This window comes from Hypoxylon trugodes (assembly GCF_022578975.1).
Source record: "Hypoxylon trugodes strain CBS 135444 unplaced genomic scaffold F4822scaffold_6, whole genome shotgun sequence".
In the NCBI taxonomy this organism is placed as follows: domain Eukaryota; kingdom Fungi; phylum Ascomycota; class Sordariomycetes; order Xylariales; family Hypoxylaceae; genus Hypoxylon; species Hypoxylon trugodes.
Window position 1 is genome coordinate 2487724 of NW_026250021.1, and position 19675 is coordinate 2507398.

Consider the following 19675-nt stretch of genomic DNA (forward strand, 5'->3'; position numbering starts at 1 on the left):
TGAAGTTGGTTTCAGCGATCGATTTTGCGCGGAATCAGTTATGCGCATTTGCGTTGATCATCGTGTGGGAATATCGGCGAGAATCGTTAAAACGCTAGAGGGTGAAAGTAATGAATTGAAGGTCTGGTTTAGGTAACAAGCAGCCTCTGTGTTAGGTGAGGTTAAAAGGTAGTGTAGCAGCTACAGGTACCTTCTAGGTATCTTCTAGGTACCCACATAGTTTGATATGTGCACGTACTGTACCTACTTCATATAACTTTTGGGTAATCGCCGCCGTTTGCTCAGTCAGCTATTTTTTATGATGCATAGAATTTCTGTTGCCTTCCAAACGTTAAACGTAGGTTAAATGTTAATTGAGCTTGGGTGCCACTATCTACCTATCTACTTAGATACCTCCTGAGGTAAGCACCAACAAACGCACGTCACAAGGCTATTCCATTCCCCTCTTAGCACCAACTTTTAGCATGTGTAGGTAAGTACCCCGTCGGTTTAGGTAGGCGGGGTGCTCCATAGAAGCTTAAATCCATCTAACCACCCAATAGATAGGTTTGGACCGATAAGATAAGCTAGATTGGACAGCCTAGACCACAACTTCTTTCCTCATTATGGCTGTTTGACTGCTATTTCTCGAAGTGATATTAAGCTAGAAATAGTTGTTATGCGGCAAGTGGCAGTATTTGCAGATGTCTATATTCATATAAAAAAGCAAAATAAATACTTATGTGTAATAAAGGTAAGTAAGTACTTAACCTCCAATTGATATCTTACCTACATAGCATATCACGTCTATGCTCTGAAGTGGCAGGCATTTATTTATATGTTTACCCGCCTAAGCACACGCCTAAGATCTACCTATGCGCATACATAAACATACATGTATGTAGAACATCAGAACAGACGCGTCGGGTAAAGCTTCCAAATTCGAGTCAAAGATGATAGAACCTTGGAAATTGTCAGGTAAGAACATTGAAAGTTTGCGACCTTCTTTCCCAAACCTACCTGTATTATGTGTAATGTACCTGACTATACGGGTACATATGTATGTATTTGTGCAACACTCATGAATTTGAGGTAGTCATTTCCAAACGTTAGGTATCACATATCAATATATAGAAAGTAAGGCAGGACCCATGGGCTCGTTCAATTTTACCTTCAGTCCGCCTGCGAGTTTCACTGTTCACATTGATTTCTCCTTCCTAAACTTTTGTGATACTGACTAGTACGTATCTCGTTTAAATCTGATTGGTCCCAAGTATTCTGCCTTGTACTTAGGTATCTGAGTTACATTGTTTTAGGACTAAATTTGTGGCGGGGTCAAAGTACTGCGACTAGATAGGTACAGAGTTCAAAAGTCACGGTGTACCAACCTTAGCCTGGTCTTGACCCGCTTTTCTTAGTTGAAATTTTTTGTGTGGTTGATCGCAACCAGAGGCACAAAAAATCTTCAAGATCTCTCAAAAGAGGACTGGACCCTCTCTTCTTCCTTCTTCCTTTTTCCCAACGACTTGACAACTTTATCCGCCAGCTCGTCACCCAAGAACCCCCCCAAAAAATAAAAAAAAAGAGATTCAGTTATTAAGTACGATCCTCGCTGTTCGTACTTTGTTTCTGTTCTCGCCAAATTTCATTCAGAACAAAACACCAAAAAAATTCGGAAAACCATAAAAAATTCCACCACTATCGCCTACTACTTAGCCAACCCGACCTCATCCTCACTTCATCTAACCGTCGAGGCGCATTCTTTCTTCCTGCTTTAGAATAGGTTCCATTGTCAATCACTTAGGCCTATTCATTCTCTTCTGCCCTTACGGTAAAATCAAGTGCGGTGTCCTTTGAAGCTCGAGTACGCTTAAGCCTCTAGGACTATCCTTCAACATCTACCTTCTTTGAAGCCTCGACGACAACCTTTGTCTCGCCGGTCTTCATTCTCTCGCGATTGTTATTCCTTCGATCACGAGAATATAACATTTCTGCAGCTTGCTCTAATTGCCTGGTGCGCATTTATACTTCCCCTCGTTTCCAACTTCTAAGCCTTTACCCCTAAGCACACCCCCATCCCAGCCAAGCGCTGTCTTAATTACTATACTTTTCATATCATTTTCCTACGTTTCATCGGCAAGCCGAATCTTTATTTTCATTCAATCGTACTAATATTAGTTCTGCAATTTATAGTCAATTAATTTTTTTTCGCAATGTCTGCTGCTACTGCTGCCCCCGGCGCTGTTGACCAGCTTGCCGCTGATCTTGGCAACACCTCCCTAAACGGCGGTGATGCTCGACCTACCTCCATCAACACTAACGTCGGACCCGATGCCCACGGCGACGAGGGCGATGCTGCTGGCGCTACTCCCAGCTCTGCCCAGACCCCTCACCCTGCCGCATCCGCTTCCCTCTACGTCGGCGAACTCGACCCCTCCGTCACTGAGGCTATGCTTTTCGAGCTTTTCTCGCAGATAGGCTCTGTCGCCTCGATTCGTGTTTGCCGTGACGCCGTCACTCGCCGCTCTCTCGGCTATGCTTACGTCAACTACAATACCACTGCAGATGGCGAACGTGCTCTCGAGGAGCTAAATTACACCCAGATCAAGGGTCGTCCGTGCCGCATTATGTGGTCTCAACGTGACCCCAACTTGCGCAAGAGCGGACAAGGCAACATCTTCATCAAGAACCTTGATGCCGCAATTGACAACAAGGCCCTTCACGACACTTTCGCTGCCTTCGGCAATATTTTGAGCTGCAAGGTCGCTCAGGACGAGAACGGCAACTCGAAGGGCTATGGTTTTGTACACTATGAGACCGACGAGGCTGCCTCCCAGGCTATCAAGCACGTTAACGGCATGTTGCTTAACGAGAAGAAGGTTTATGTAGGCCACCACATCCCCAAGAAGGACCGCCAGAGCAAGTTCGAGGAGATGAAGGCAAACTTCACCAATGTTTATGTCAAGAACATCCAGACCGACGTTACTGATGATGAGTTCCGCGAGCTGTTCGAGAAGTTCGGAGATGTTACCTCTTCCTCTCTAGCTCGTGACGGCGAGGGCAAGTCCCGTGGTTTCGGTTTTGTCAACTTTACTACCCACGAGAGCGCTGCTAAAGCGGTTGACGATCTGAACAACAAGGATTTCCATGGGCAGGACCTCTATGTTGGTCGCGCTCAGAAGAAACATGAGCGCGAGGAAGAGCTACGAAAGTCGTACGAAGCCGCTCGCCAAGAGAAGGCCAACAAGTACCAGGGTGTTAACTTGTACATCAAGAACCTGGATGATGATGTTGATGATGACAAGTTGCGCCAGATGTTCTCGGAATTCGGCCCTATCACCTCCGCCAAGGTTATGCGTGATAATGCTAGCGAGGGCGAGGAAGAAAAGGAGGGTAAGGACAAGGAGAACCAGAAGGATTCTAGTGACGAGGATAAGGAAGAGGGCGAAAAGAAGGAGAAGAAGTCTGACAAGAAACTTGGAAAGAGCAAGGGTTTCGGATTCGTGTGCTTTGCGAACCCTGATGATGCCACTAAGGCTGTAGGTGACATGAACCAGCGCATGTTTAACAACAAGCCTCTTTATGTCGCACTAGCCCAGCGAAAGGACGTTCGAAAGAGCCAGCTTGAGGCGAGTATCCAAGCTCGCAACCAACTCCGAATGCAGCAAGCAGCGGCGGCGGCGGGTATGCCCCAGCAGTACATGCAACCCCCGGTCTTTTACCCTCCGGGTCAACAACCGGGCTTCCCTCCCCAGGGTGGTCGCGGTATGCCTTTCCCTGGAATGGGTATGCCTGGTGCTCAGGGTGGTCGTCCTGGTCAATTCAACCCTAATGCATATGGAGGTCCTCAGGGCGGTCGTGGTGGCCCTATCCCGCAGATTCCTCCTAACATGTACCTACCTGGACAGTTCCCGCCTGGTGCGCCGTACGGTCAACCTGGCACCCCGCAGTTCATGGCTGCTATGGCTCAGGTGCAGCAGGCTACCCTCGGTGGTGGCCGTGGAGTCCCAGCCGGTCGTGGACCGATTCAGGGAATTCCTGGCAATGTGGGTTTGCCTGGTGGTCCGGGTGGCATGCCTGGCTACCCGCCTAACTCGCGACAAGGTGGTCCCGCGGGTCGTGGTGGCCCGCAACGAGGTGGTCAGGGTGGACAATTCCCTCCTCAGGGTGGCCGCGGCGTCCCTAACCAACAGATTGGTGCCACACCTGGTCCCCAGCAAGATCTAACCCCGACTTCATTACTTCACTCGCAGCTTCAATCTCAGTCCAACCCACAGCAACAGAAGCAGATGCTCGGTGAGCTTATCTTCCCCAAGATCCAGGCCATTCAGCCCAACTTGGCAGGCAAAATTACTGGTATGCTTCTAGAGATGGATAACGCGGAGCTGGTCAACCTGTAAGTTACAAAAGATTACCTTGTGTGTATGTTATGACGCTAATGTTTCGCAGCATTGAGGACGATAGCGCTCTCCGAGCTAAGGTGGATGAAGCCATGGCCGTCTACGATGAGTACATTAAGACTCAAGGCACTGATGGCGACTCCGGAAAGGAGGACAAAGCCGAGGACAAGGCGTAAGCAACAACGCTTATATCTTGGCCATTTGGGGCGGCTTTGACATACCGTTGATCTTCTCGACGTTGGTTCTTAGCCCCCTTTGACGATACTGACGATATGGGAGCGTCAATTTCTCACGATAGGTTTCGGAAAAGTTATGACGTTGGTGGTTCTGCGCCCAGGCACGGGCGAATTCGGTATTGATTTCTGCATTTCTTTTCGTATCTCGTCCCTTTATGCCCTCTACGACCCTCACGTCCTCTACGTCGGAATGGATCTTTTTTCGCCGTCTGGATGCCATCGCATCATCTAGGGTTCGGCATTAGGGATGCCCTTCTCATACTATTTGCATGTATTGATAGACTTTGCTCCCCACTCGGAGCACTGGCCGGATGCCAGGGTTTCGGTCATCAGGCGTTTCGTGGTCACAGTCGGTGAACCCCATGGTACTTGTTACCGGGCACCGAACGGAAATCAGGCGGCACCAATGATTCTGACAAAATACCCCCCAAGGTTGCCGAATGGGACATCTCAGAATGAAGCAGAGGTTATTCTAAATAGGAACTTCTGATAATGAACAAAATTGCTCTTTGAACAAGTAAACCCGTGGACTAATATGCAATTATAATCTAAAGCACCTTGTAACGTAGTATGATTTTGAGAGTGTATTGGAGCATTAGAGATCGTTTGACTCAACTTGTAAACAGGTAAAATTGGTGAGTAAAGATGCCCTGCTATTTGCGATTTACTAATTTACGTAGCCATCACACCACACATGCAGGGTTGGGTTGCTCGACGGAAGCGAGTTAAGAACAGCTGCCGCTACGCTGCACGGAATATCGATGCCGGGAAGCCCCGACCATAAGCGGATGTGGAGGCTGAAATTACGAGATTGTGTGCTTCCCTCCGGGTTTGGTATGTGATTTCACGACGTGGCTGCTGCAGTGGTACTCTATCCCAGGCTGGATATAGTCACAAAAGGACCACGCGGCATTGCATGGGCGTAGATAGCCGGGCAATTACTGTAATTAGATGTTCCGAATGGTTACCTAGATGATAGCATTTTGTACACAATGTACATCTGTGCTTCTCCAGCCTGATATTGTTTCATCGAGGAGAGGGGGAGGAGGGGGGTGAGACGGGCGGAGGAAAAAAAAAAAGAAATAAAAAAGCCAAGAGTAGAATAAACAAGGGACCACCACCTGCTGACATTGGTGAGAGATCGCCAGTTTGGTGTTGGGAACGAGGGAGTTATTATATATGCCAAGGAGATTATCTTTAGCTGGAATCGTTCTCGGACCAACCACCAAGTTTTCTGTTACCTGAAAGAATGAGGGTTCTTGTCGCTATCTTTTTCTCTCTTTTCCTTTCGGACCCTTCCTTAGTCTTACTCATGTACATACATATACCTAGATATGTACGTAGGACAACACAAGGACTATACATATTTGCTGCCCGTACATGTACCCGGGTGCATATAGTCCTACGTATATGTATTGGGCGGTTCGGTGTGGAATCTTTTAATAACAAATACACATTTTTTCTTCGATTGTTGAAGCTATATCCAGGCTTATGCTCTTGTTCCGCGGACCTCATTTTCAGTCAATGCCGACAATGAAATGCGCCACGTAGGTAATTACGAAATACTTACAAACCGAATCCCATAATTACGTGCGTCTAGTTTTGAGACGATCGACCGGAAACGCCCGAAGTGAGACGGGATGTTGTATACAAGAAAAAGAAAACGAGAAATTTGCTTATGCTCAATGCTGTTGATTATTCTTCCCTTCCGACTATACACCGTTGATATAGTAGTATAATAGGACACTTATTAATAGAAAGGTTTTTATGTAAGTCATACTATCCATTAAAAGTTAGCCACTTTAACTTATAACATGTCACATAAGATTTGCTGTATTATGCATTTTACATTGTATCTTGCCTATGAAAATGCAGCGTAATCGAACGCCATGGAATTATAACCAATGGAATAAAGGCGGTAAGACGGTGGTTACAATACGGTAGATAAGTGAAAGTTTGTACATAAGCTTAGGCTCTTCTGGAAAGCCTCTGACGCATGTACTTACAGGGCTTATAGAGAAAATATATGTGGCTGGCAAAAATCAGGGGTCGTAGCTACTAGGTTCTATGGGTAGAGAAGTGGTCTGATAGGGTGATCTGTATACTAAGATCGAATGTCACATGAATCATAAGGTACCCGATACTTTTCACATGGGTGTGGACTATCAGGAATGAACTGTTCGGGGAGAAGTAGCGAGATACTTGCATCATATGGTAGCGGATTCCCTAATCTATCCGAATGGTACAACATTAGGTACAGCGAGTTAGGTAGATTCCATGTTCTAATCCTAGTGCATGTACGCCGCCAACTTTGTTCTTAAATCCGTTGTATACTAGGCGTAATGCCCAAGCAGAAGGGTTCGCACAGCATCACAAGCACTGATTATTACGACGCAAGCGAATATTAAATTTTTTTATTAATAAAAAATCGGATCGCTAAACCAATCTAAGGAAAAAAAGCAAGTAAATTGAAGAAAAACTAACAATATATTTATGGTTCGAGTTCCACCTTGTAACCAAGCCCTGAGCTTTCATATCGCATATCAATCCTTCTGGACCACCCCTCCTCTTCTGGTTCTTTTTTTTTCTCTTTCCCCATCACGGCCGTCACCATCATCCTGTACCTTTGACCTTCACCTCTTTTCTTTCACCCTAACGGCCTTGGCAAGCAAAATAGTGAGGCCTCCTCAGTTCCGTGTTCGCTTAAACTTCTTGAGCACCATTGGGCATATACAATTGTATTGTTGTAAGTACCTATCGGATGTGGTAATTGTATGTACATACCTACCTATGTATGTACTTACTATACCGTACCTCCACCTGCACAATCAATTCTACAGTACAGTACTTGCCGTAGTTGCTGTACCTACCCTTTCCAGGTGGTGTATCTAGGTACCTACGGCGGGCTTCTAGGGTGGTTTGTTTGGAAATCTCTTGCCTGGAACATGCTAGGTACCTGCGCTAAGACCCCACACCTCCTCTCAAACCTGGGCAACTTTTGAGTTTTGCGCCGTCATCCCTTTCCTCGACCACCCACAATCGGTTCCAACTTCTACCTGCCTGCCTACCTACTTACACCTACACTAGGTCCCCAGTTCCTACCTAAATCTTAAAAAAAAGCCCAATTTTTATAATTTGGCCTGTAGCCATGAGCTGAGGGCGAAGCTCGGGTTTTTTTTCAGGTTGCGAAACGAACATAGACACAACAAGGATTTTTTTACAACACACAATGCTCTTCCTCCGTCTACATCAAAGACGCCCGACTATTATTCCACGATAGCATCCCTCCGGCGTTCTTCGATCTAACAGCGTTCTCCATACTATAATCCTACAAACCTAATAGAATACGAAATACCGTTTTTACCGACGCGACTCCACGTAAAGCTTGCTCAAGAAGCGAGCAAATGAGTTACATCTAAAATAGAAGCATATCGAGATAGCCGATCCGACGTTTGTGGCGGAGTTAGCTCGATACTTATCTGGATCTTAAACGAAGACTAAGCCCCGCACATACCTCATCAACGCGACCGTCTACGTTTGATACCACATTCATCATGGCGAACAAGAAGACAATGTCTCTCGAGGCGGCGCTCGAGGAGGAGAGGAAAGAGGTTGAGAGCCTGATGGCAATGCAGTCGAGAAGACCTCCGTCGACCGGCCACCGATCTCCCTCCCCATTTACAGTCCCGAGGTCACCTATGCGAAGTATGTTGGATATCGGCAATGCGCCTCGGAGTCCTCAACCACAACCTCCAGTCCGTAGCATGCTCGATATTGATACTCGTCCCGTTCAACAGCCGAGGAGCATGTTAGACATTAGCGGGCCGTCTGCTAGTGTACCGGCGAGCGCACAAACCTCTCCAACACTATCTTTTAAGACACCAGCTTCAGATAATTCATCCCGTAATAGAAGCATGTCAGATGCTACGGCGCATCCTCTTCCAGACCTAGGTCCTCGGTCTCCACCAATCCTAAGTCCATCAAGCTCGAGAAGCAATGACCCAACGTCTGCTTACAAGTTCCATGATATCTTGCCAACCAATGTTGGGCAAGCTTTGCCTATTAGGCGCGGCCCAACAGCTGCGATGCGATCAAGTTCTATAGGCGAGGCGCTCCGTGGGCCTGACCTATCTAATCTAGTGCTTCCTGGTGAGCATGGTCGATTTTCTAGAAAGAACAAGTCCAAATCGCCTAACAATCGTTTTAATCTCCGATCTAATTCGCCCTTTGGAGCGCCCGCTGGACGCAGTCAAACACAAGACATCATGATGAATAACGGCCAAGTACTAGATATGAACAATGCTTACAGAAAATTATCGGATGCCAATTTACTTTACGGTGGTTCGAATTTAGCCTCATTAGCCCGTAAAAAGCAAGACGGCGAAGGACATGGTAGAATAGAAAAGGATAACTTGAGCCCATACGGAGAATTATTACCGGATGAAAGCGACGACGACGTCGCAAACTCTTCTGATGAAGAGCTGCATAGGGGCAGAAAACTTACTACACGTGCCGAATCGGAGGATCAAGAACCCCTCGATGACGGGAGCAAAACGGCCAAGAGTTTGCTCGCAGCGATCGAACATGAACGTAGGTTTAGTAATTGCTGCAATTATATATGATATAGCTAACAATGTTTAAAGGAAAAACTGTTAATGCCTCTCAGCCCGGGTACAGGTCACTTTTCGATGAACCTGATATCACACTTACAGGTCCGTCAGGGGAGAAATCGAGACCCAGGGGTGGGAAACCAGTGGTTCAACCATCGACCAGTTTTGATCAGGATCCTATGTCCGGAACTCAGACGCCTCTAGACCCGGAATTGGATGCGGATGTTGATGCGATCAGAGCTGCGCAGAGCTTACAGCTGTCTTCCACTGCGATTTTGTCCACGCCGGAAGTACATCGCTCCTTACGTATCCTTTACCGCGGTGAATTTACCAGAATACAGCGAGAAGCAGAGGATGATCACCGACGTCTCCGCAAATATTTAGTAGCGACGGATTTGAGTGATGAATCAACACACGCCTTGGAATGGGCTATTGGAACAGTCCTTCGCGATGGCGATACGCTCATAGCCATGTACTGTATGGACGAAGAGGCCAGTGGTTCGGTCGACGCCGGTAATATGGTGCCTGACGAGCCCAAGGCGATGAAGGAGCAAGCGGTTGCTATCAGTGCTATTTCGAAAGGGATGTCGGGTAAAACCCCATTACGCACCGCTAGTCCCGGTCCGTTTAAGATGCAAGGGTCATCGATGTCGCCACATGTTAGAGTGCTTGATGGCAACAACAGTAACAACCCTTCTCCTGCGCCTAGTTCGCGCGGGAAAAGCAGGTTACAAGAAGAGAGGGACCGCGCCGTACAGGATATTACGGAACGGGTCTCGAAGCTCTTACGAAAGACGCAGTTGCAAGTGCGGGTAATTGTGGAGGTGATCCATTGCAAGAACCCGAAACACCTTATCACCGAGGTTATCGATATCGTGAATCCGACTTTGGTTATTCTGGGAAGCCGTGGTAGAAGTGCTCTGAAAGGGTAAGTTGATTTATCAATGCTCTCTATATATATCTATGAGATGTGGTTTTTGATACTAATACGACATTATAGTACGCTCCTAGGATCTTTCTCGAATTACTTGGTAACTAAGAGCTCGGTTCCCGTCATGGTCGCACGCAAACGCTTGCGCAAGAAAAGCAAGTATCAGCCACCACCTGTGAAGCAGGTCAACAATCTGGCCAATCCATCAGCACGAAGTTTAGAGATGGCAAGAGTCGATTAGATGTCGCCTCGACAACAACTAACACAGCCATCCCGGCCACTGCCGTCTATAGCAGGAGCCCTAGTGCCGCCGCAACCGCCGGTATTCAGTGGCAGAGCCAAGGCAGGGCAAAAGTTCATCATCAAGCTTACTCCACGTAAGTGAGCGGTACACCGATAGAATTGGTGCCGATCTACGTATATAGCAGGCTGATGAGTGAGGACATGTACCAAGATGGTCGAGGGGTTTTACGAGGTTATGAATTACTTATTTTAAGTTGGTTTTTGGAGCGAGTTCATCGAATAGGTTAGGTTAGGTAGCGATAGGAGTAAATCAATCCCATTCTTTTCCCCCTGAGTTGTTACCTGTTTAATGTAGTGCGATATTATGATTGATAGTGGGTGGTATTGGACTTCCGATAACAACAGGGGTTATCCTAACGTCATAATGAATTGGTAGTACACGGACATGCGCATGGATACTTTCGTACTTTTATGTATATTGTGCATGTTGTGCAGAGTTATTCCGTAGTTGGAAGTATCAAAACTACTGGCCAATTGCGGGGTGATAAGCAGATGGTGTGACAAGCACGATAAGATTCAATCATCATGCGGGGTAACGATAGAGTATAAAAACATCTGAATTGGGATAACCTATCGAGTGTTTCTAAGTAAGATTCATGGTCAGCAGGTACAGATTCTCCATTTCTTCCAATGATAAAACCCTATTTTTACATCCAATGTTTGTTTACGATATCGTATCTGACTGTGGTGTTTTTTGTTTTCAAACGCGTAAAGTGCTTGCAGCTCGAGTCGGAGTAAGTTGTGATTGGTGAAGATGATGAATTTTGATTCGTTGGATGCAAGCTCTTTAGCTCAGGACAACGCATAACTTACCTTGGCATGATTGGTTAAACAGCCATTGCCGTATTCCTCCCGAAACTACACTGACTAGGGGGTGATTGAGAGAACGAGGAATAAGAGAGGAAGGGATGTACTGTATAGGAAAGGGGGGTCTATGTGAATCATCGAGTCACCATTCAACTATTTCAGTAGATAAAACATACATACAGAGTTTTTCGAGTGAGACGATAATTAAACACATTGTTCCCCAAGGCAAGAACTGTTACCGCATACCCCTTTTCACCTTCTCACTTTTATACATTTGTTACTAGAACAGGCTATTTCGAAGATTTAAACTATTAACCCTTGCATCGGGTCTGTCATACAGTGACCCAAATCGAGCAACTCTATTGGTTGTCATCGACAGTTCTGCAACATCCCGAAGGTGGGGGGCATAAAAGCGTGCGATCTAAGTGGAAGGAACAGTACTCCGTAGCAGTAGTCAGAGTAAGTTCAGACGGCGCAAAGTTTCCCAGCCTCTCAATTTTGTCTGTACATCCAACTGTTCCTCTACTTTCACCATTTCTCACCAAACCACTTTACCTACATACATATCCACTGGAGTATTGATCTCATTGCGCGTTTCGCATTTTGTCAGCGCAAACGATTCTGTTCTTATTCGCTTCGTCGCTTTGAGGAGAATTATTCGCTTACGGGGTCCTTGTTCACGTTTAACTCGCTTACATAGCTCGTTTGTGCTTTGCGACAAGTTGCGATTGATACAGGCGATTCCGACTTATAGCAACTAATTGAATTCAAACACTCTATAGCTTACTACTATACTCGATCGAGCCGATGTCATAAGCAAAGAGACTTCACCTACGCCAACTGTTCACAAATTATATTCTTATTATACTACGGTGGAGGCGGGTTACCTTCAACCTTAACGGAGTTATCAACTTGACCCCTCTATTCCGCATCCCGACCCAATCTTTTTGGTCGCATACTTCGCAAACACCCTCGACCCTACAGCAACCGGGACTAGAACATATAGTCAAACTCGAGACGGCCTCCAGAGTTCACCTGGTCAGGTCGTTTCCGAGCTCGATGCGACCTCTAGTATCTATCGAGACTCACAATCACGTATCACTCTTTAGCATCTCAATTGCGCCTAGCACTTTCATTGCTGCGCTAACCTTCACCTTCGTCTTCCTATACGCCTACTTGATCTCAATAGGCCACATACCTCTTAGAAAGATAATACCTACTCGCTTTCCTCGTCTGACCATCGGAACGACGTCGCCGACCGTATCGCGACTGCTTGAACCCACACCAAAGCGACATAAGGCGTTACCCGCTTTACCACCGCCGGAGACAGGATCAGAATTGGGCCAAAGCAGTGCTCTTGTCAGGCTGCCACAGCAACCTCTCAGCCACTCTCCACAGTCCGCTCAGACCTTACGCTCGTTCTTCTCCTTTCGCGCTAGACAAGCGCTTCCGGCTCCGAGTCCAAACCCTAACTCAAGTATAATCAGAGCTGAGAGCCCGTCCACTCAGCTTATCAAAGAGCATGACATCCAGGTACTCCGAGGCCAGCATAGACGACAGAAACCTCGCAGCCACGATGTCGCCAGCGTTGCAGAATCCGTTCGAGTTCCCTCCAACAACCCACTCAGGCTATGGCTTCTCGGACGAGGAACCCGATCTCCACGACGAGAGCGACGACAATCTCGACGATGTGTCTCTGTCGAACGGTAATTATAGTCCTCCCGCCTGGAGAAGACTGGAGAATGGCGATCGATGGTATGGGAATTGGCGTGAAACGAGGGATATTTTTGGAGGAATGGACCAACCGAAGCGAACGGTCTTCAACGGAAATCCCAGAAGCAATAACATTTTTCAGAGTGACATCTTCGAGGCAGCCCGTAAGACGCGTTTGCCTACGGGAAGTCTAAGTCCTGAAAAAGGAGCCACTCCTGAACCTGAGGTACAAACCGAGGATGATACGCTTGTCAAAACAAAGAGCGAGTCGCCAACTGAGAAACAATTAAAGGATAGTATGCTGGCTTCAATGTCACCTGATATTTCCAGGGACAACTGTAAGTATTTCAATGTTATGTACTTAAGTATTTGTGGTCGCGGGAGATACTAATTTGGACTTGCTCAGACATTCGACTAGCATTACGTGCCGATATTCAACAACGAACGGAGCCAATTGACGCTGCTGTGAATTTTGTACGGCGATATACGAGTATGGTCACTAAATCATGGGGGAATATTATTGTTTCGATACTCATCGCCATTTTATCCATGACCGCAATTAAGTCGCTTTTCCAACCTGCGCCACCGCGGCCGTCGCCCGATCTTATCAAGGTTGCTGGCATTGCGCGGTCCTTCGAACCGTTAATTTATTACTCGGAGCATGGCGTCACTCAAATTGAGGATCTCCACTCTACTGGGATTGCTGTATGGGATCTCGGAGAAAGTGTGCGATCCAGCAATATGACGTCGGCGCCGATAATTGTTAAAGCTCTTGACGAATTATCGGAGAACCTCAAAACTCTCGCTATTGAGCTGACCAAATTTTTCGCCAGCGTCGATGGTGACATTGACAGCATTTTAATAGTAATGGATTGGGCACGACGCGAATTGGCGCAGCTACAGACGGTACGAAGCCCGCCGCTCTCCACGGCTTTTAACAACATTCACAATATACTATGTGTTGCTGGCATTTTGGAAAATCCGAACACGGGTATGCCGACGCAATTGGGAGCTGTGACGACAAGCATATTCGGTATGCCGCATCCGCAGCGAACCCGTTATGCGCTGCAGCGCACGTTCACTGAATTTCTATCTGTTCTTGAGGAAGCCATAGAGAACGAATTACAGTATTCGCTAGCTCTATTTAGTCTTTTCGAAACTCTCGACAGGCAATTCTTGAACCTAGCGCGCGTTGTGGTACGCGAGTCATCACTACAGGATGAGGAACATGCCGACTTCCTCTCTTCGCTATGGTCGCGCATCCTGGGTCCCAAGGCAAGCGAAGTAATGAAATACCAGCGAAATCACCAATTACTTCAGAATGTGCGCGAGAAGACAGTTAGTAACAAGGGCATCCTGGTGGAGCATAATAGTAAGCTGCTCAGCTTGAAGGCTAGCCTTGAGATTCTTCGACGCAAACTCGTTTCGCCGTTAGTACGAAGCGTCAACAGCAGCACACTTACACTCGAAGAGCAAATAAAGGGACTTGAAGATGTGGGTGTTTACCTGGAGGGCCTTCGTGCACGACAAAAGAGCAAGCTCATAGAAATGAGATATGGTGGAGGTGCAAGAGCTCGGATTTCCGGAACGGCGAGGTTGATTGATTAGAATATGTGTTTGGTGTTAAGCAATTGAATTCAATTAATTGGGAATAGGGGTTATGATGGCATGCGCATGCCTTTGGGGCCGATTGGAGGACTCGGCGTTAATGCTGTTTTTTGCAGGTAAGTTGATATTCCGCGATGCGCTGTTTTTTAACATGAGAGGCTGTGTTCGCTGACTTTGACACAGGGCACATTAGGTACATAAAATGGACCTGTAATTTTGGTTATTATATGTATCAGGCACAAGCGTGTACAAGAGCTGCATATTAACTTGGTGGGAATCATTGATGTCAAAGTTGACGTCAAACTTGGTGGAATAGCGGAATGGAATACATTTTAAGAAATTTTGATTCTTACATACGTCGAACATGTGAATGTCATGTATATGTGCTTAGTTTAGCTGGAGATCCGGAGATCTGTGGAATCAGGTGCATAAGAAGCTATCTACGATAGGCAATGGACCCCTAGATATCGGAGACAGGGACCGGAAACAGAGGGTCCCGAGGTCATTTTCGCTGATAGAGGATATCCTTAATAAGGAGGGAATTTGCGGTGTAAGTCCGAATCGCCGAAGAGTCCGCAACTCCAGCACCAATTACGTATTATATATGCGGTTACATTTTAGCCCGTGGTTACTGACTGCGTTTTATTGAACTTAGATAGGTAATTTTCTATATTTCGATTTTTATTTATTGATGTGTAGGCGCTTGCTAAAGTCCGATCAGCAAGTGCTTGATTCGCGTTCCCCGTCGAGCGTAAGCTGTACTGTTCTAACAGCACGGCAGTATGGAAGCTAGCCAAACCAAGCTAAACGCCGAAAATGTAACGCGCTTTTTTTCGGGGCCAGGTTGCTAGCCACAACTCCCGCTGTCCGATAAGTTTACGGCGAAAAGTCGTGATGGCGGTCCCACTATAGCAACACCAGTTGCGGAGCCTCCAGGTAGACTAAGGTCTGCCTAGGGAGTAGCTTATGGATTACAGTCGCACTCGGTGGAGGCATGTATCCATCGCCGTTAGATCATAGACTGTTCGTGGGTCGATTCGGCGTTATGTTTTTCTCGCCGTAGACTGGGTTGGGAGAATGAGGGTATATATAGCGAGGCGAGTCGGGAGGTTGGGGAGAGGTTTGGATGGAGAGAGAATAAGACAAGACAGCTACCGATATAAGACTCAGATATCTCAACGGCTTTCAAACTCGTTTCGTGGGAACTCGATACCAGGACAGCATACTACGAAATTTCTAAGATAAAAGCCTTACTACTCACAAGCATTCTTCATACTTATTCAAATCCATCAAGATGACTACTCTCCAAACTAAAGGAACCATCCTCCTAACCGGCGGAGGTGGATTCGTCGGTGGGCAAATCCTCCGCGAGGCCCTTGAATCTGGATACTCCGTTCGCATCACCGCACGATCCGCTCCCTCGGCTCAACGCACCATTTCGCATTTCCCATCCTACCCCTCCGTCCTATCTAGTGCCATCGTGCCGGATATCCAATCAGTGGAGGCGTACGAACCCGCTTTCGCCGACGGCGCCATCACGCACATCGTCCACGCAGCTTCACCATTCGTCCTCACGCCCGAGGATAACGTACGCGATCTTCTAAACCCAGCGATCAAGGGCGCTACAGTGGTGCTAGAAGCCGCACTACGATACGGCAACGGGAAAGTAAAGCATGTAGTCGCGACTAGCTCATTCGCCTCAGTAATCAATATCAGCGAAGGGATGCGCGTGGGCTACACATACACCGAAAAGGACTGGAACCCCGTGACATGGGAACAAGCCGCGACCGCCGACGGCGTGACAGCATACTGCGCGAGTAAGAAATTAGCGGAACGCGGTATGTGGGATTGGATGGAGAGTCATAGGGATGTCGGTTTCGGACTCACTACGATATGTCCCCCTTGGGTGTTTGGTCCGTATGCTGGGAAATTGGAATCGACGAAGAGTTTGAGTGAGTCGGTGCAGTTGCTTAATAACATCATTGATGCGGAGAATGTCCCGCCATTCGATTTCGGTGGGTATGCGGATTCCCGCGAGGTTGCTAGTGCGCATGTTAGGGCGCTGGAGGTCCCGGGTGCGGCGGGGAGGAGGTTTATTGTTGGCAGGGATTATAGGTATCAGATTGTGGTTGATTTGGCGCATGAGGCGGTGGAAAAGGGGGATTTGCCGAAGGAGTTTGGGAATAGGTTACCGGTGGGGAAGAAGGGTGAGTGGGTGGATTCGTATCATATTGATGGTAGCGAGGTTACGAGGGTGTTGGGTGTGCAGTATCGCGAGTTGAGGGATACGGTTGTGGATACGTATAAGCAGTTGATTCAGGCGAGGGAGCTTGAGGCGAAGGCTTAGAGAGTGCTTTATATGTGTTGTCAATGGTCAAATATGGTATAGAATATCGGTATAGACTTATTTTAGGGTTAAGGAGTTAATAGAGGATAGATTGCTAAAATCAAAATATCATTCCGAGATACGAGATATGAGGTTAAGCCTCGAGTGGCTCCATCTAAATAGGGGTACCGAAAGTGCAATTGCCAATTTCACCTCTAATTTTTTCCGCCGATTTCATTGATATTTTTATTCACACCCTGCGCAGACGCCTTCATGGTTTACTTCGCCATCGCAGGTTTGTATACATCGATCAGGGCGGGAACAATGATACGTCCAAATCATCTTTCTGTAGACCTCGTTACCACACTCGCTGCATACCACTATGATCCACTTGTAGGTGCACATTGTGGGCGTTTTGAAAGTCGTCCAACACGTCCTTGTATGTTCCTACTCCCCTCTCTGCCTGCGTCGGTTGACCGTAGCGGGTCGATACCTGGTATAAAGCTGGTATGAATACAAATGTACTCAGGTACCTAGATATAGTTTTTCGTTAGTGTGTGTTATAAGAAGGGCGAGACTACCTACCTAGGAATCGAGGTAATAGTTCCGTTCTCCCGGTAGAGTTGAAGTAGTTTATTGATTCTCAAATCGCACGTGTTTCCCACAAACGATCTAGTCTGTGACCGATCTCTGCCTATGTCTAGGGATGCGCCTGATGGAACAGTAAATCGAGTTAATTTGCGTTCCCGTATCCTCGTGTGTTCACTTCGGATTTCCTCGCTTGGTGGCAACGATGGGTGCCGGTGGATAATAGACAGGGGAATATTCCGAGGTAAATAGTAAGTGTAGGTATGGTGGCGGTTTATGTGGTATCTTGAAGAAGATCTTTGAAAGGCAGAAAGGTATTGGCATGGTTTGGTAATGGCGTTAATATATATTTTCGCACATGAGCAGCTCGGCATACAGGGCCTTGACGTGTGTAGCACCTATGACTACCTAGGTGAGTGCTCCGTGACAAGTAACTCCAGACTACATACACTAACTCGGATAGAGCCATCACGTTGTTGAAATACAGCTGTTTATCCGGTCAAAATTTTCAGTATCATTAATTCTAATGGCGGCTGTAGCCCCTTTCTATAGAAACACTAGAGTACATTGTTGAGACCCTTGTCTTCCGCCATCACTCGTGATGCATTATCCCTCAGGAAGACCGCTTAACCATGTAACGCAGAATGTTTTCGGTGATTCTTCTTTTTGCAAGCCTTGCATAGCTCTAAGTTCTTTATAGTCTCGCGAGGCCTTTTGCTACACCCGGGGCGACGATGACAGTATACCCAGCGGACTTGGGTTCTGGATTGTTCTTTTCTGCAATCCGGGCAGTCGATGATAAGTAAAGAATATTGGCACATTGTGCACCAAGAGCTCGTCGATGTTGCTTTTTGTGGTGGTATGTATTAAGAAGATGTTTGTATGAAGAGGTAGTTCTTGACGTTATGAATGCGAGGAGAGATTTGAAGAAGTTTTCAGATCGATTAAAATGCTTGTGTTTATATAAATTCGCAAACCTATGGAAATGCCATTGCGGTGTCTCGAAAGACTTCTTGTCAGCCTTAGGTGGTTAGAAAAACTGTCCTGATGAGGATTAACCGCATACCGACCGGTTACTCATTACTCGGATTCCGAATAATAGAGTGGTGACAATTCGCCTTATCCATGGTACTTGAGTTTCTAAGCGCCGCGATAGCTCAGATTTCCCTTTCATCCGATCACGAAACAACTCGGGAAACACTCGAGAAACAAGTCACGGCACACGTGGAATCATTCGTAACGGTCATAGTAACCCTAAAACTAGAACGCTCCTTTGTTATTCATTAACCCCCGATGACCATATTGTAGTAACACAAATGCACGGCTGATATCCTCCGCCCAGTTGGGGCACGTGCTCTACAGGGAACGATCGTTCATGGAAGCCAGCATGGATATGTCTACCTATTGGGTAGACGTCGACGGACGATACATCGAGAATCATTGTTAACGGGTTGACCTGATAGTTCTGCCTTAAGTGGTTATGAAGATTTTGATCGAGTTGTGTCCTATTAAGATAATTCGTCAGTTCAAATTACTCTTCAAATCTCCTAGACATATGGGTGAATCTCTAGAAATTCACACTTACGCTTTAAACCGCGCTCTTTTGCTAGGCCACGACATGCCTGAGGGAAACGCCGACTCCGCCTATTTTGCGCACTACACATGGTTGCAGATCATCGTCACGCGTTCTCGTAACCTTGTTTCAAAGCGAGAGTATTTATATAGAAGCATGACTCGGGAGTGTTCCTCCTCGGAAACAGTGTATAGGCGGTCGATATTGTTTCCTGGTGTCACAGTTGGGATTTATTGCTCCTTCGTAGTCGGGAGAACATCGAGTTCGGCCGTTACATGGGCGAATCGTTTACGATTGACTGCGTTAACGAGGAGGATGGTTCTGGCATTGTTTACTCCGAGGGAGAGGATTTCGGTCGGCTTATCGGCAGAATATATATGTTCCATAAAACTGTACGTCTAGTCGCGAATCGTATCTTATCGGTAGGCAGAAGGTCTTGATATCGATGCATGGGGGCAAACAATGTTGCAGTGGAAAAGATGGGTCCAAACCCCTTTTTATAGGTAGATGTCTGGCCTACTCCATAGCGAAAGCTGGGAATAATTATGTTTTCGAAGGGCTCATTTAGTTCGTTAATTTGGGAAACTCTGTTTAAAGATAC

General features: G+C 46.8%; 5 protein-coding genes across 5 annotated transcripts; all 5 read left to right on the forward strand.

Moving 5' to 3' along the window:
• Positions 1–2192: 2192 nt before the first annotated feature.
• F4822DRAFT_430659 (polyadenylate binding protein) lies at positions 2193–4555 on the forward strand (the record flags this gene model as incomplete). Its single annotated transcript, XM_051461336.1, has 2 exons — positions 2193–4375; positions 4429–4555. The coding sequence occupies 2 exons, from the start codon at positions 2193–2195 to the stop codon at positions 4553–4555; spliced, it is 2310 nt and encodes a 769-aa protein (XP_051313684.1).
• Positions 4556–6907: 2352 nt separating this feature from the next.
• On the forward strand, positions 6908–8045 carry F4822DRAFT_295864 (uncharacterized protein). The gene is made up of 2 exons (XM_051455106.1): positions 6908–7387; positions 7703–8045. Exons 1-2 carry the CDS (start codon positions 7109–7111, stop codon positions 7919–7921), a joined length of 498 nt encoding a protein of 165 aa, XP_051313685.1. The 5' UTR covers positions 6908–7108; the 3' UTR covers positions 7922–8045.
• On the forward strand, positions 7839–10647 carry F4822DRAFT_295814 (uncharacterized protein). The gene is made up of 3 exons (XM_051455105.1): positions 7839–9205; positions 9259–10153; positions 10226–10647. The coding sequence occupies exons 1-3, from the start codon at positions 8170–8172 to the stop codon at positions 10395–10397; spliced, it is 2103 nt and encodes a 700-aa protein (XP_051313686.1). The 5' UTR covers positions 7839–8169; the 3' UTR covers positions 10398–10647.
• A 2195-nt stretch (positions 10648–12842) lies between these two features.
• On the forward strand, positions 12843–14587 carry F4822DRAFT_430661 (uncharacterized protein; the record flags this gene model as incomplete). Its single annotated transcript, XM_051461337.1, has 2 exons — positions 12843–13317; positions 13386–14587. The coding sequence occupies 2 exons, from the start codon at positions 12843–12845 to the stop codon at positions 14585–14587; spliced, it is 1677 nt and encodes a 558-aa protein (XP_051313687.1).
• A 665-nt stretch (positions 14588–15252) lies between these two features.
• On the forward strand, positions 15253–17060 carry F4822DRAFT_407942 (NAD(P)-binding protein). The gene has a single exon (XM_051458542.1). It carries the CDS (start codon positions 15882–15884, stop codon positions 16932–16934), a length of 1053 nt encoding a protein of 350 aa, XP_051313688.1. The 5' UTR covers positions 15253–15881; the 3' UTR covers positions 16935–17060.
• Positions 17061–19675: the final 2615 nt, after the last annotated feature.